General features: G+C 30.4%; 1 protein-coding gene and 1 long non-coding RNA gene across 2 annotated transcripts in view; both read left to right on the top strand.

The window, feature by feature from the left end:
• Positions 1-4,733, top strand: part of LOC143082669 (uncharacterized) — a 48,120-nt gene extending 43,387 nt beyond the window's left edge. Inside the window, exon 5 of the long non-coding RNA XR_012980434.1 lies at positions 4,659-4,733. This is a non-coding gene — a long non-coding RNA (uncharacterized LOC143082669). The remainder of the gene's footprint in view (positions 1-4,658) is intronic.
• Positions 1-11,843, top strand: part of LOC143082666 (MAM domain-containing glycosylphosphatidylinositol anchor protein 2-like) — an 84,198-nt gene extending 72,355 nt beyond the window's left edge. The window contains exons 6-8 of the mRNA XM_076258474.1: positions 6,585-6,730; positions 9,049-9,130; positions 11,580-11,843. Of these exons, the coding sequence (XP_076114589.1) occupies positions 6,585-6,730; positions 9,049-9,130; positions 11,580-11,599 (248 nt within the window). The 3' untranslated portion in view covers positions 11,600-11,843. The remainder of the gene's footprint in view (positions 1-6,584; positions 6,731-9,048; positions 9,131-11,579) is intronic.
• Positions 11,844-12,308: the final 465 nt, after the last annotated feature.

Raw genomic sequence — 12,308 nt, 5'->3', positions numbered from 1 at the left:
ATTGATATGTAGTATTTTACCTTTATTTTCTAGGCATCCTATTGATATGTAGTATTTTACCTTTATTTTCAAGGCATCCTATTGATATGTAGTACTTTACCTTTATTGTTAAGGCATCCTATTGATATGTAGTACTTTACCTTTATTTTCTAGGCATCCTATTGATATGTAGTACTTTACCTTTATTGTTAAGGCATCCTATTGATATGTAGTACTTTACCTTTATTGTTAAGGCATCCTATTGATATGTAGTACATTACCTTTATTGTCAAGGCATCCTATTGATATGTAGTACTTTACCTTTATTGTTAAGGCATCCTATTGGTATGTAGTACTTTACCTTTGTTGTCAAGGCATCCTATTGATATGTAGTACTTTACCTTTATTGTTAAGGCATCCTATTGATATGTAGTACTTTACCTTTATTGTCAAGGCATCCTATTGATATGTAGTACTTTACCTTTATTTTTAAGGCATCCTATTGGTATGTAGTACTTTACATTTTGTTGTCAAGGCATCCTATTGATATGTAGTACTTTACCTTTATTGTTAAGGCATCCTATTGATATGTAGTACTTTACCTTTATTGTCAAGGCATCCTATTGATATGTAGTACTTTACCTTTATTGTTAAGGCATCCTATTGATATGTAGTATTTTACCTTTATTTTCTAGGCATCCTATTGATATGTAGTACTTTACCTTTATTGTTAAGGCATCCTATTGATATGTAGTACTTTACCTTTATTGTCAAGGCATCCTATTGATATGTAGTACTTTACCTTTATTGTTAAGGCATCCTATTGATATGTAGTACTTTACCTTTATTGTTAAGGCATCCTATTGATATGTAGTACTTTACCTTTATTTTTAAGGCATCCTATTGATATGTAGTATTTTACCTTTATTTTCAAGGCATCCTATTGATATGTAGTACTTTACCTTTATTGTTAAGGCATCCTATTGATATGTAGTACTTTACCTTTATTGTTAAGGCATCCTATTGATATGTAGTACTTTACCTTTATTGTCAAGGCATCCTTTTGATATGTAGTACTTTACCTTTATTGTAAAGGCATCCTATTGATATGTAGTACTTTACCTTTATTGTTAAGGCATCCTATTGATATGTAGTATTTTACTTTTATTTTCTAGGCATCCTATTGATATGTAGTACTTTACCTTTATTGTTAAGGCATCCTATTGATATTTAGTACTTTACCTTTATTGTCAAGGCATCCTATTGATATGTAGTACTTTACCTTTATTGTTAAGGCATCCTATTGATATGTAGTACTTTACCTTTATTTTTAAGCCATCCTATTTATATGTAGTATTTTACCTTTATTTTCAAGGCATCCTATTGATATGTAGTACTTTACTTTTATTGGTAAGGCATCCTATTGATATGTAGTACTTTACCTTTATTGTCAAGGCATCCTATTGATATGTAGTACCTTTATTTTCAAGGCATCCTATTGATATGTAGTACTTTACTTTTATTGTTAAGGCATCCTATTGATATGTAGTACTTTACCTTTATTGTCAAGGCATCCTATTGATATGTAGTACTTTACCTTTATTGTTAAGGTATCCTATTGATATGTAGTACTTTACCTTTATTTTTAAAACATCCTATTGATATGTAGTATTTTACCTTTATTTTCAAGGCATCCTATTGATATGTAGTACTTTACCTTTATTGTTAATGCATCCTATTGATATGTAATACTTTACCTTTATATTTAAGGCATCCTATTGATATGTAGTATTTTACCTTTATTTTTAAGGCATCCTATTGATATGTAGTACTTTACCTTTATTGTTAAGGTATCCTATTGATATGTAGTACTTTACCTTTGTTGTCAAGGCATCCTATTGATATGTAGTACTTTACCTTTATATTTAAGACATCCTATTGATATGTAGTACTTTACCTTTAGTGTTAAGGCATCCTATTGATATGTAGTACTTTACCTTTATTGTTAAGGCATCCTATTGATATGTAGTACTTTACCTTTATATTTAAGACATCCTGTTGATATGTAGTACTTTACCTTTAGTGTTAAGGCATCCTATTGATATGTAGTACTTTACCTTTATTGTTAAGGCATCCTATTGATATGTAGTACTTTACCTTTATTTTTAAGGCATCCTATTGATATGTAGTATTTTACCTTTATTGTTAAGGCATCCTATTGATATGTAATACTTTACCTTTATTGCTAAGGCATCCTATTGATATGTAGTACTTTACCTTTATTGCTAAGGCATCCTATTGATATGTAGTACTTTACCTTTATTGCCAAGGCATCCTATTGATATGTAGTACTTTACCTTTATTGTTAAGGCATCCTATTGATATGTAGTACTTTACCTTTGTTGTCAAGGCATCCTATTGATATGTAGTACTTTACCTTTATTGTTAAGGCATCCTATTGATATGTAGTACTTTACCTTTATTGTCAAGGCATCCTATTGATATGTAATACTTTACCTTTATTGCTAAGGCATCCTATTGATATGTAGTACTTTACCTTTATTGCTAAGGCATCCTATTGATATGTAATACTTTACCTTTATTGCTAAGGCATCCTATTGATATGTAGTACTTTACCTTTATTGCTAAGGCATCCTATTGATATGTAGTACTTTACCTTTATTTTTAAGGCATCCTATTGATATGTAGTACTTTACCTTTATATTTAAGACATCCTATTGATATGTAGTACTTTACCTTTAGTGTTAAGGCATCCTATTGATATGTAGTACTTTACCTTCATTGTTAAGGCATCCTATTGATATGTAGTACTTTACCTTTATATTTAAGACATCCTGTTGATATGTAGTACTTTACCTTTAGTGTTAAGGCATCCTATTGATATGTAGTACTTTACCTTTATTGTTAAGGCATCCTATTGATATGTAGTACTTTACCTTTATTTTTAAGGCATCCTATTGATATGTAGTACTTTACCTTTATTATTAAGGCATCCTATTGATATGTAATACTTTACCTTTATTGTTAAGGCATCCTATTGATATGTAGTACTTTACCTTCATTGTTAAGGCATCCTATTGATATGTAGTACTTTACCTTTATATTTAAGACATCCTGTTGATATGTAGTACTTTACCTTTAGTGTTAAGGCATCCTATTGATATGTTGTACTTTACCTTTATTATTAAGGCATCCTATTGATATGTAATACTTTACCTTTATTGTTAAGGCATCCTATTGATATGTAGTACTTTACCTTTATTGTTAAGGCATCCTATTGATATGTAGTACTTTACCTTTATTGTTAAGGCATCCTATTGATATGTAGTACTGTACCTTTATTGTTAAGGCATCCTATTGATATGTAGTATTTTACCTTTATTGTTAAGGCATCCTATTGATATGTAATACTTTACCTTTATTGCTAAGGCATCCTATTGATATGTAGTACTTTACCTTTATTGTTAAGGCATCCTATTGATATGTAGTACTTTACCTTTATTGTTAAGGCATCCTATTGATATGTAGTACTGTACCTTTATTGTTAAGGCATCCTATTGATATGTAGTATTTTACCTTTATTGTTAAGGCATCCTATTGATATGTAATACTTTACCTTTATTGTTAAGGCATCCTATTGATATGTAGTACTTTACCTTTATTGCTAAGGCATCCTATTGATATGTAGTACTTTACCTTTATTGCCAAAGCATCCTATTGATATGTAGTACTTTACCTTTATTGTTAAGGCATCCTATTGATATGTAGTACTTTACCTTTATTTTTAAGGCATCCTATTGATATGTAGTATTTTACCTTTATTGTTAAGGCATCCTATTGATATGTAATACTTTACCTTTATTGCTAAGGCATCCTATTGATATGTAGTACTTTACCTTTATTGCTAAGGCATCCTATTGATATGTAGTACTTTACCTTTATTGCCAAGGCATCCCATTGATATGTAGTACTTTACCTTTATTGTTATGGCATCCTATTGATATGTAGTACTTGACCTTTATTGTAAAGGCATCCTATTGATATGTAGTACTTTACCTTTATTGTTAAGGCATCCTATTGATATGTAGTGTTTTATCTTTATTTTCAAGGCATCCTATTGATATGTAGTATTTTACCTTTATTGTTAAGGCATCCTATGGATATGTAGTACTTTACCTTTATTGTTAAGGCATCCTATTGATATGTAGTACTTTACCTTTATTGTTAAGGCATCCTATTGATATGTAGTACTGTACCTTTATTGTTAAGGCATCCTATTGATATGTAGTACTTTACCTTTATTGTTAAGGCATCCTATTGATATGTAGTACTTTACCTTTATTGTTAAGGCATCCTATTGATATGTAGTACTTTACCTTTATTGTTAAGGCATCCTATGGATATGTAGTACTTTACCTTTATTGTTAATGCATCCTATTGATATGTAGTACTTTACCTTTATTTTTAAGACATCCTATTGATATGTAGTACTTTACCTTTAGTGTTAAGGCATCCTATTGATATTTAGTACTTTACCTTTAGCATCTTATTGATATGTAGTACTTTACCTTTATTGATATGTATAGTACTTTACCTTTATTGATATGTATAGTACTTTACCTTTATTGATATGTATAGTACTTTTATTTTTTATGCAGATTTAGAACCAGAAAATTATTGTGATTTTGAAGATGAAAATATTTGTGGCTGGCAACATGATGAACAAGCAAACTACTCGACGCACAGGTCCGACATATTACCATACATTGGGTCAAAGTGGAAACGGTAGGAAAATTAACTATAATTATGGGAGTTCCTTTATTTTATTCGTTTTCGAACAAAATAATGAACGTTTAAAGAATATGTGATAAAATAATAATTCTATGATTTACACCACAATTTGTCGATCTAAATGTATCAAAGGAGTATTTCCTTATGAACTAGTAGCATTTAAGTCAGATATTATAAAATATAAAGTTATATGTTATTTGAATTGATAATTGCTTCATATGACGGCTAAGTGAATTAAATTTCTTATTTATTTCAGGGCATTATATGTTTATGGAATCATCATCTATAAAAAAAATAAATGACAAAGCAAGACTACTATCTCCGTATTTTCCCGCTACAACAGGTGGTCTTTGTTTTGAAATATGGTATCATATGTGGGGAGTAGCTGGATACAACCATAAGCATTTGTCAACAAATTATAAAACCATGTCATGAAAGACTATCGGTTTCAAATTTATCACAACTTTAATAGCTGTTGTACTTCATGTTCTTATTGTTAAATATAGCTGTTAGGTACAGTAGTCACAGTTATTATACTTTATTTTAAAACATTTGTGTCACTGGTGAACACATTGTTGTCTCATTAGCAATCATACCACATGTTCTTTTTTATACGTATATGTTCCAGCTGTCATAAACACAATCACAAAATGATGTGTACTAACAATGTGTAATAAGACAGTTACCACTAGCAAATAAGATCGGATTACCTGTTATCCCCTCAGTTGTGTTATAGTTTGTTGTACGTTCTTTAGATTTCTTAGTTGTGTTTCGTAAACGTGTTTTACTTTTCGTTGTTTTTACTTTTTTTCCAATGGCGATGTCAGTTTCTCTCGAGTTTGAATAGATATAGGAAATGTGGTATGAGTGATAATGAGACAACTCTCCATCCAAATAACAATTTATAAAAGAAAACCATTATAGGTCAAGGTACGGCCTTCAACACGGAGCCTTCGCTCACACCGAACAACAAGCTATAAAGGGCCCCAAAATGACTATTGTAAAACCATTCAAACGGTAAAACCAACGGTCTAATCTATATAAAAAAACGAGAAACGAGAAACACGACGTCGTATAAATTACATAAACAAACAACAACTACTGTACATCAGGTTCCTGACTTAGGAGAGGTGCAAATGTCCCTTTGAAATCTTCCGCCTCTTTTAAATTACGACTTAGAAAGAGAACTGAAGACCGAGGCAAAACAGCAGTACAATGTTCGTAGAAATTATTCAAATGGTTTTAAACATCTCTTTTCAACTAATAGTACATTTTCCAATCTATAGCTTGAAAATGGTTTCTATTTAAAAGAAAACGGACAAAGAATGTAAAATAAAAATGAAATCACTCTGCAAAAACAACATTCCTGGTACAACGAACTGAGTACTGAGTCAGTATAGTCTCGATCTAATTCAGTTTTCAGTGTTTTGTGTTAATGAACATTTATTTCATAGCTCCTTTTAAACAAATGGTGTTAATTCCGAAAAAGCCACTCAAGAAAATACAAATCAAGATTTGAGCTACAATCGACATCAAAATAACTGTTGTTTTGTTGTTTTTTTTTTTGCATTTCTACCGTTATTAAATATAAGAATTTAATAAATCAATAATATAAACAATATTTTCATTACAAGGGTTTTTTTTTAAGATTATTGTTTTTTTTTTTTTTTTTTATAAAAATCATGTAGATAAATTAAATTTTATACATTAGTAATATTAAAAGGAAATAAAGCGAGGGGATTTATTTATGCAAATGACCCAAAAGATCAATCATATTTTTTTTTTCTAAACAGAAGTTGGAAGATTGAAAATTTATATTAAACAAATGGGACAAACAGGTACGTTATCACAACAAACAGCGTTCCAGGTTTCTGGGAATCAAGGAGACGAATGGATAAAAGCACAATTTCCAGTCGGTGAACAAACAAAGTATTTCAGGGTATTTATGCTTTTAAAAATCAAATAACACAAGGTTTTAGATTCTAGAAATTTACAATTTTCATTCAGAGGCAATTTAAATAGAAAATAAAAGTTATCTCTATATATTTCCTCATTACAATACGTTGATTAGCATATATCAACTGAAATAGAATTCTAAACTTTTGCTTAAGCAATTAGGAAATATCCCGAAAGTTATTTATCGAACTTTCTCTAAAAAGATGCAGTAAATGTGAACATTGATTTTTGAAATATTTTGAAATTAAGTGCATTTGCAGATGCATAATTTTGCATGGACGACTCCACATGTAGTCCATTGTTTCATACAATTCAAGATTACCAAATAGATTAAGATAAAATAGTGTCACGCCCCTCTTAAGTAATAATTAGAATTTTATTTATGGTAGAATAGAGAAAACACTCATAGACCTCCATTTTTTCGCCATTAAGAAAAAATAAAACGTTTTCTTGGTACTCCAGATAACAATAATATTTACACAATTATGAGTCACACATCATGCAGTATAACCCTTGGTTTGTTTTAATTATTTCTTTAAGTTTAGTCGTGGACCTATATTTTCTAAATACTTTTCACTTAGTCAACTTATTTTCTTTTTTATTTTACGAAAATTAGCGATACTATCAAGCAGAGAGTGCTCCAGGCAGATATGGAATAGTTACTTACAGTTCTTAAATTCCTTTTTGATAAATTTAGAACTAATATTCTAACTCTCAAGTAATTTAACTTTAGGTGCCTATTCTATTTATGTCCCATTTTAGCCATCAAGCTCCTCACTTATTCATACTATCAAATTTTGGTTTTGAGCCTTACTAACGAAGGTCAATCCAGAAAAGCGCCTCGAAAACACCACATGTAAAGTTGTTTTCATTTGCAATAATACCCTAGATAGTAATGGCCAGTTTTGTTGTGGTACCATTTTGTAATAATGATTTGTTGTACCATTTTGTAATAATGTTTATGTACAAATTGTAGTTTTATACAAGTTTCGTATTCAATTCATTTTTTACAATGAGATACTATTAGTTACATATTGTGTTAGTGACCTAATACAATATATACGGGGGTCAGTAAATTTTATATTGGGTTCCAGCTTCGCTATCAGGTCACAAGCACACTGTGTAACGAATTTATCTCACCGATAAGAGTTGTCTCATTGCAATCATACCACCTATTCTTATTTTTATATTAAAGTGTCAAAGTGGTCAATTTTAAGAACCTGCTTCCATTGGTCTGCACGAAAACACTAATGTGAACAATAACAATTTAATATTAACAACCTTGATATAACAATATCAAACAGAACTTCCAGTACATTTAAATGACCAAATAGTGCCAAACAATCGTAACTACATTACTAACCGTGTATTGAAATAAGCCCCGCCTTCCTACTAACCTAATATGGAATATACACGCTGTTAACCAATTCATATTCATAGAAATGTATAGGAGGTAAGATAATTGTTGATCTTCCATAATTAGCAAACTTTATTTTTTACCCACAAATGTCCTAACGTCAACATAACTTCAGCACCAGCACTGTCCTTTTTTTACAAAAAGCGTAAAATCTCTTAATTAGATCAGATTTTATTTCAGATTCTATGTCCAACAAATATCTTGTAGCAATCGCTAACGGGATAATAGCCCAAACAAACAAATATACACTTGATTGGATCAAAATATGTATAACTCATTTTTGTAACAAACTTTGAAAACGCTATTAAATCACTCTATTAACTAATTGTCAATTAGATGTGTATTAGTCTATTAGAAGTTAATAGTCTATTAACTAAATAGACGTTTGTGCAACCCAGTCCAGCCATACATAACTCTTAACGCATTTATATACATATTCATCATTTTTGTAAACTATTGATATGAGCGTTCCTGTTGAAAAGAATAAATAAAATGCTTGGCGGAACTTGTGAAAAACTGTACGTTGTGCTTTGATTTACCGACACAGGTTGGAACCAAGTTTACTGTTACCGTAGACATCATACAAAGAGTAAGCAATGGTTCAACCCAAAAAGAAATGAAAGCAATACTTTATAAATTTCATGCAGCAGGAGCCATTTTTGTTAGTTTGTTATTTACATTCATCTGGAACGATCAACCATTGCATTGTCAGTTTGGTTTCGATTTATGAGTGCAAATGTCCCTTTGGTATTTTTCCCTATATCTTTTTTTCAGTTTTCGTATACTCTCGTAACTTTCTTGGTTTTTTTTTTCTTCTTTATCACTCATATAAGTGCACTCTGTATTTGAAACTATAGAGTTTCGTATTATCTTTGTATTTCCAGTTCATAATTGAAGGAGAAAAGTTGAAACGTTACTTGAGCGATATTGCTGTGGATGATCCTAAACTGTACAACTGTTCAGATGGTAAAGTTTTCTATTACACCGATCCTCTTACTTACGATCATTTCACAAGAAAAGTATTTTATTAAGATTGACTGGCACTATATCAATTAATAAAAAAAAAAAGTCAGTTCCAACGTTTATATGTTTTGTGTACCACTCATCCAAAACGCAAAAGTATGAGATATGCTGTAAGGAAAAAACATTTTACACAAATTACACGCACAAATTGATTAGAGCATTTGCTTTCTTAGTATTTAAGTCAGGTAAGGACGGTGGCATATTCTCACACGAAACGATCAACAACATAATTAAAAATTAGGATTTTAAAGTTAGTTGTCTTTCAATACAGAAGAAAATAACTATATTCAAATAAAATCTTCGTTTTTAATTACCACATCTCATCATTTTAACGAACTCAAGATTCAAAAGTTGAAACATGCGTCTAAATACTTAGTGTAATAATTAGCATTGTAATGTTTTTATTTGCGTATATTATACACGATACATAAATTAGCTTTCTGACAAGATTTTTAGATGATTTTTAGGTGAAAAGTGACAATTTTAGCCCTCCGTAGATATCGAACATGACATAATTTTAGGAAATCCTTTTGCTAACATCCGAATATTATATATTTTTTAAAAGTTCATTGAATGTATGGACATTGAATGACCAGGGGGGTCTCACCGTCATTTGAATGGTCTCTGGGAGAATATCTATATATATTGAGAATATCAGACTGGATATTTGAGCCCTCTGTAAAAAGTTAAAAAGTTACTTAACTAATATTTCTGTGGATGATCCTAACTGTACAACTGTTCAGATGGTAAAGTTTTATATTGCACCGATCCTCTTACTTACGATCATTTCACAAGAAAACTAATTTATAAAGATTAACTGGCAATATATCAATTAATAAAAAAAAAGTCAGTTCCAACGTTTATGTGTTTTGTGTACCACTCATCCAAGAAACAAAAGTATAAGATATGCTGTAAGGAAGAAACATTTTACACAAATTGATTAGAACATTTGCTTTCATAGTACTAAAGCCAGGCTAGGCCAGGTATAATTATCAAACAGCTAAACTTGCTCAAAACGTCAATGAATACAATGCAATAAAAGACCTACACTACATTTTGTAACATATTCTAACACGAATCGCTCAACAATATAATAATAAAAATAAGAATTTTAAAGTGATTTGGCTTTCAATACAGAAGAAAATGACTATATTCAAACAAAATCTTCGTTTTTAATTGCTACATCTCATCATTTTAGCGAACTCAAGATTCAAAAGTTGAAACATGCGTCTAAGTACTTAGTGCAATAATTAGCATTGTAATGTTTTTATCGCGTATACTATACACGATACATAAATTAGCTTTCTGACAAGATTTTTAGACGATTTTTAGCTTAAAAGTGACAATTTTAGCCCTCCGTAGATATCGAACATGGCATCATTTTAGGAAATCCTTTTGCTAACATCCGAATATTATATATTTTCTAAAAGTTTATTGAATTTTATGGACATTGAATGACCAGGGGGTGTCGTCGTCATTTGAGTGGTAGAATTATTATTTCTCTATATATTTAAAATATCAAAATGGATCTGTGAGCCCTGCGTAAAATCAGAAGACAAAAAGTTTATCCAAATTGCTTTTAGTATCGATTTTATCTTTATATTAACTACCGACCTGTCTAATTTTTTTGAAGATTGAGAGATCAGAGGGGTGTTAATGACATTTAAGAGTTCTCCAGTCTGTTTTCATTTTATTTTTCTGTTTATTTTGGCTGTCCATAATTATAGATATTTATGTTTTGAATGTTACTAGAGTGATCTTTTTTTTTTCTAGAAATATCATATACAAAACAACATCTTTGATGTTGTTTTATTGATAAAAATCTAAATTTCATAAAGACAAATTTAATGTGCGATTTACATAAGGGTTTGTATTTGAGGACAGACAAAGAGAATTTAGAATTGCTTGAAAGGATAAAAACAATTTCCTACATATCTTTTCACTACTTCTAACTCTTTCAACTCTTAGTATCATGCTGTTTGTGTTTTTGAGTGTTTCAATATTGATGATTACCACTAAATTGTTATATCGGATATCAAATAACGAACCAGCTGCTTTCTTCACATTCATTTCTGACTCAGACAAAAAAACATAAGCACCACCAAATAGTTGCTTCTTAGTAGATATTGTGTGATTACTACAAATGAACGACTCTCCACCAGAAATCAAATGAAGTAGTAGCATCTATAGGTTGCCATACGGCTTCGAAACGCGAGAAAATGACACTCCGAAATAAATAGCTATCAAAAGCCCCGACGCTACAAATTAAAAACAACATACAAAAAAACAAAAAAGATAAACAGTTATTTTGTTTTCATTTTTTCTTTCTTTATTTAGAAAAATGGGGTGGTATTTTGTTAGTAGTTTTGGATTTCTTTTTTTTTTCTTCTAGGAACATGGCATCAATGTTAAAGAAATTACCAGCATCTTTAAAGCAAATCGATTATTTTGTTTGAAATGCAGACCTTCTTTTGCACAAACGATGACTGATGATGACATCGTTTAAGATAATATAATTGAAAGTGACAATGCAATTCTTTTTTTTTTAGCTATCTTGAAACTTCTCTGTTATGATTATAATGTATAATATATATGTCCGACAGAATACATTCAAATGACGTCCAAATTATTTCCATAAAGTGTATATACTATAAAATTGTTATATTTTTTCTAGGGGGAGGGTGTTATTTTAATGAACATTTAAGTTAGAATGACTTTTACAATCTTTGTTTTTAAAGTTTATGTGCATATACTTTCACGTGAGATTCTGTTGATTTTATTTCACGTGAAGATGTACATGTACATGTAGGAAGATGTGGTGTGAGTGCCAATGAGACAACTCTCCATCCAAATAACAATTTATAAAAGTAAACCATTATAGGTCAATGGACGGCCTTCGACACGGAGCCTTGGCTCACACCGAACAACAAGCTATAAAGGGCCCCAAAATTACTAGTGTAGAACCATTCAAACGGGAAAACCAACGGTCTAATCTATATAAAAAACGAGAAACGAGAAACACGTATAAATTACATAAACAAACGACAACTACTGTACATCAAATTCCTGACTTAGGACAGGTGCAAAAATTTGCAGCGGGATTAAACGTTTTAATGGTTCC

The sequence above is a fragment of the Mytilus galloprovincialis genome, chromosome 7 (assembly GCF_965363235.1).
Source record: "Mytilus galloprovincialis chromosome 7, xbMytGall1.hap1.1, whole genome shotgun sequence".
NCBI classification, from domain to species: Eukaryota; Metazoa; Mollusca; class Bivalvia; order Mytilida; family Mytilidae; genus Mytilus; species Mytilus galloprovincialis.
This window is presented reverse-complemented; position numbering and strand designations above follow the sequence as displayed.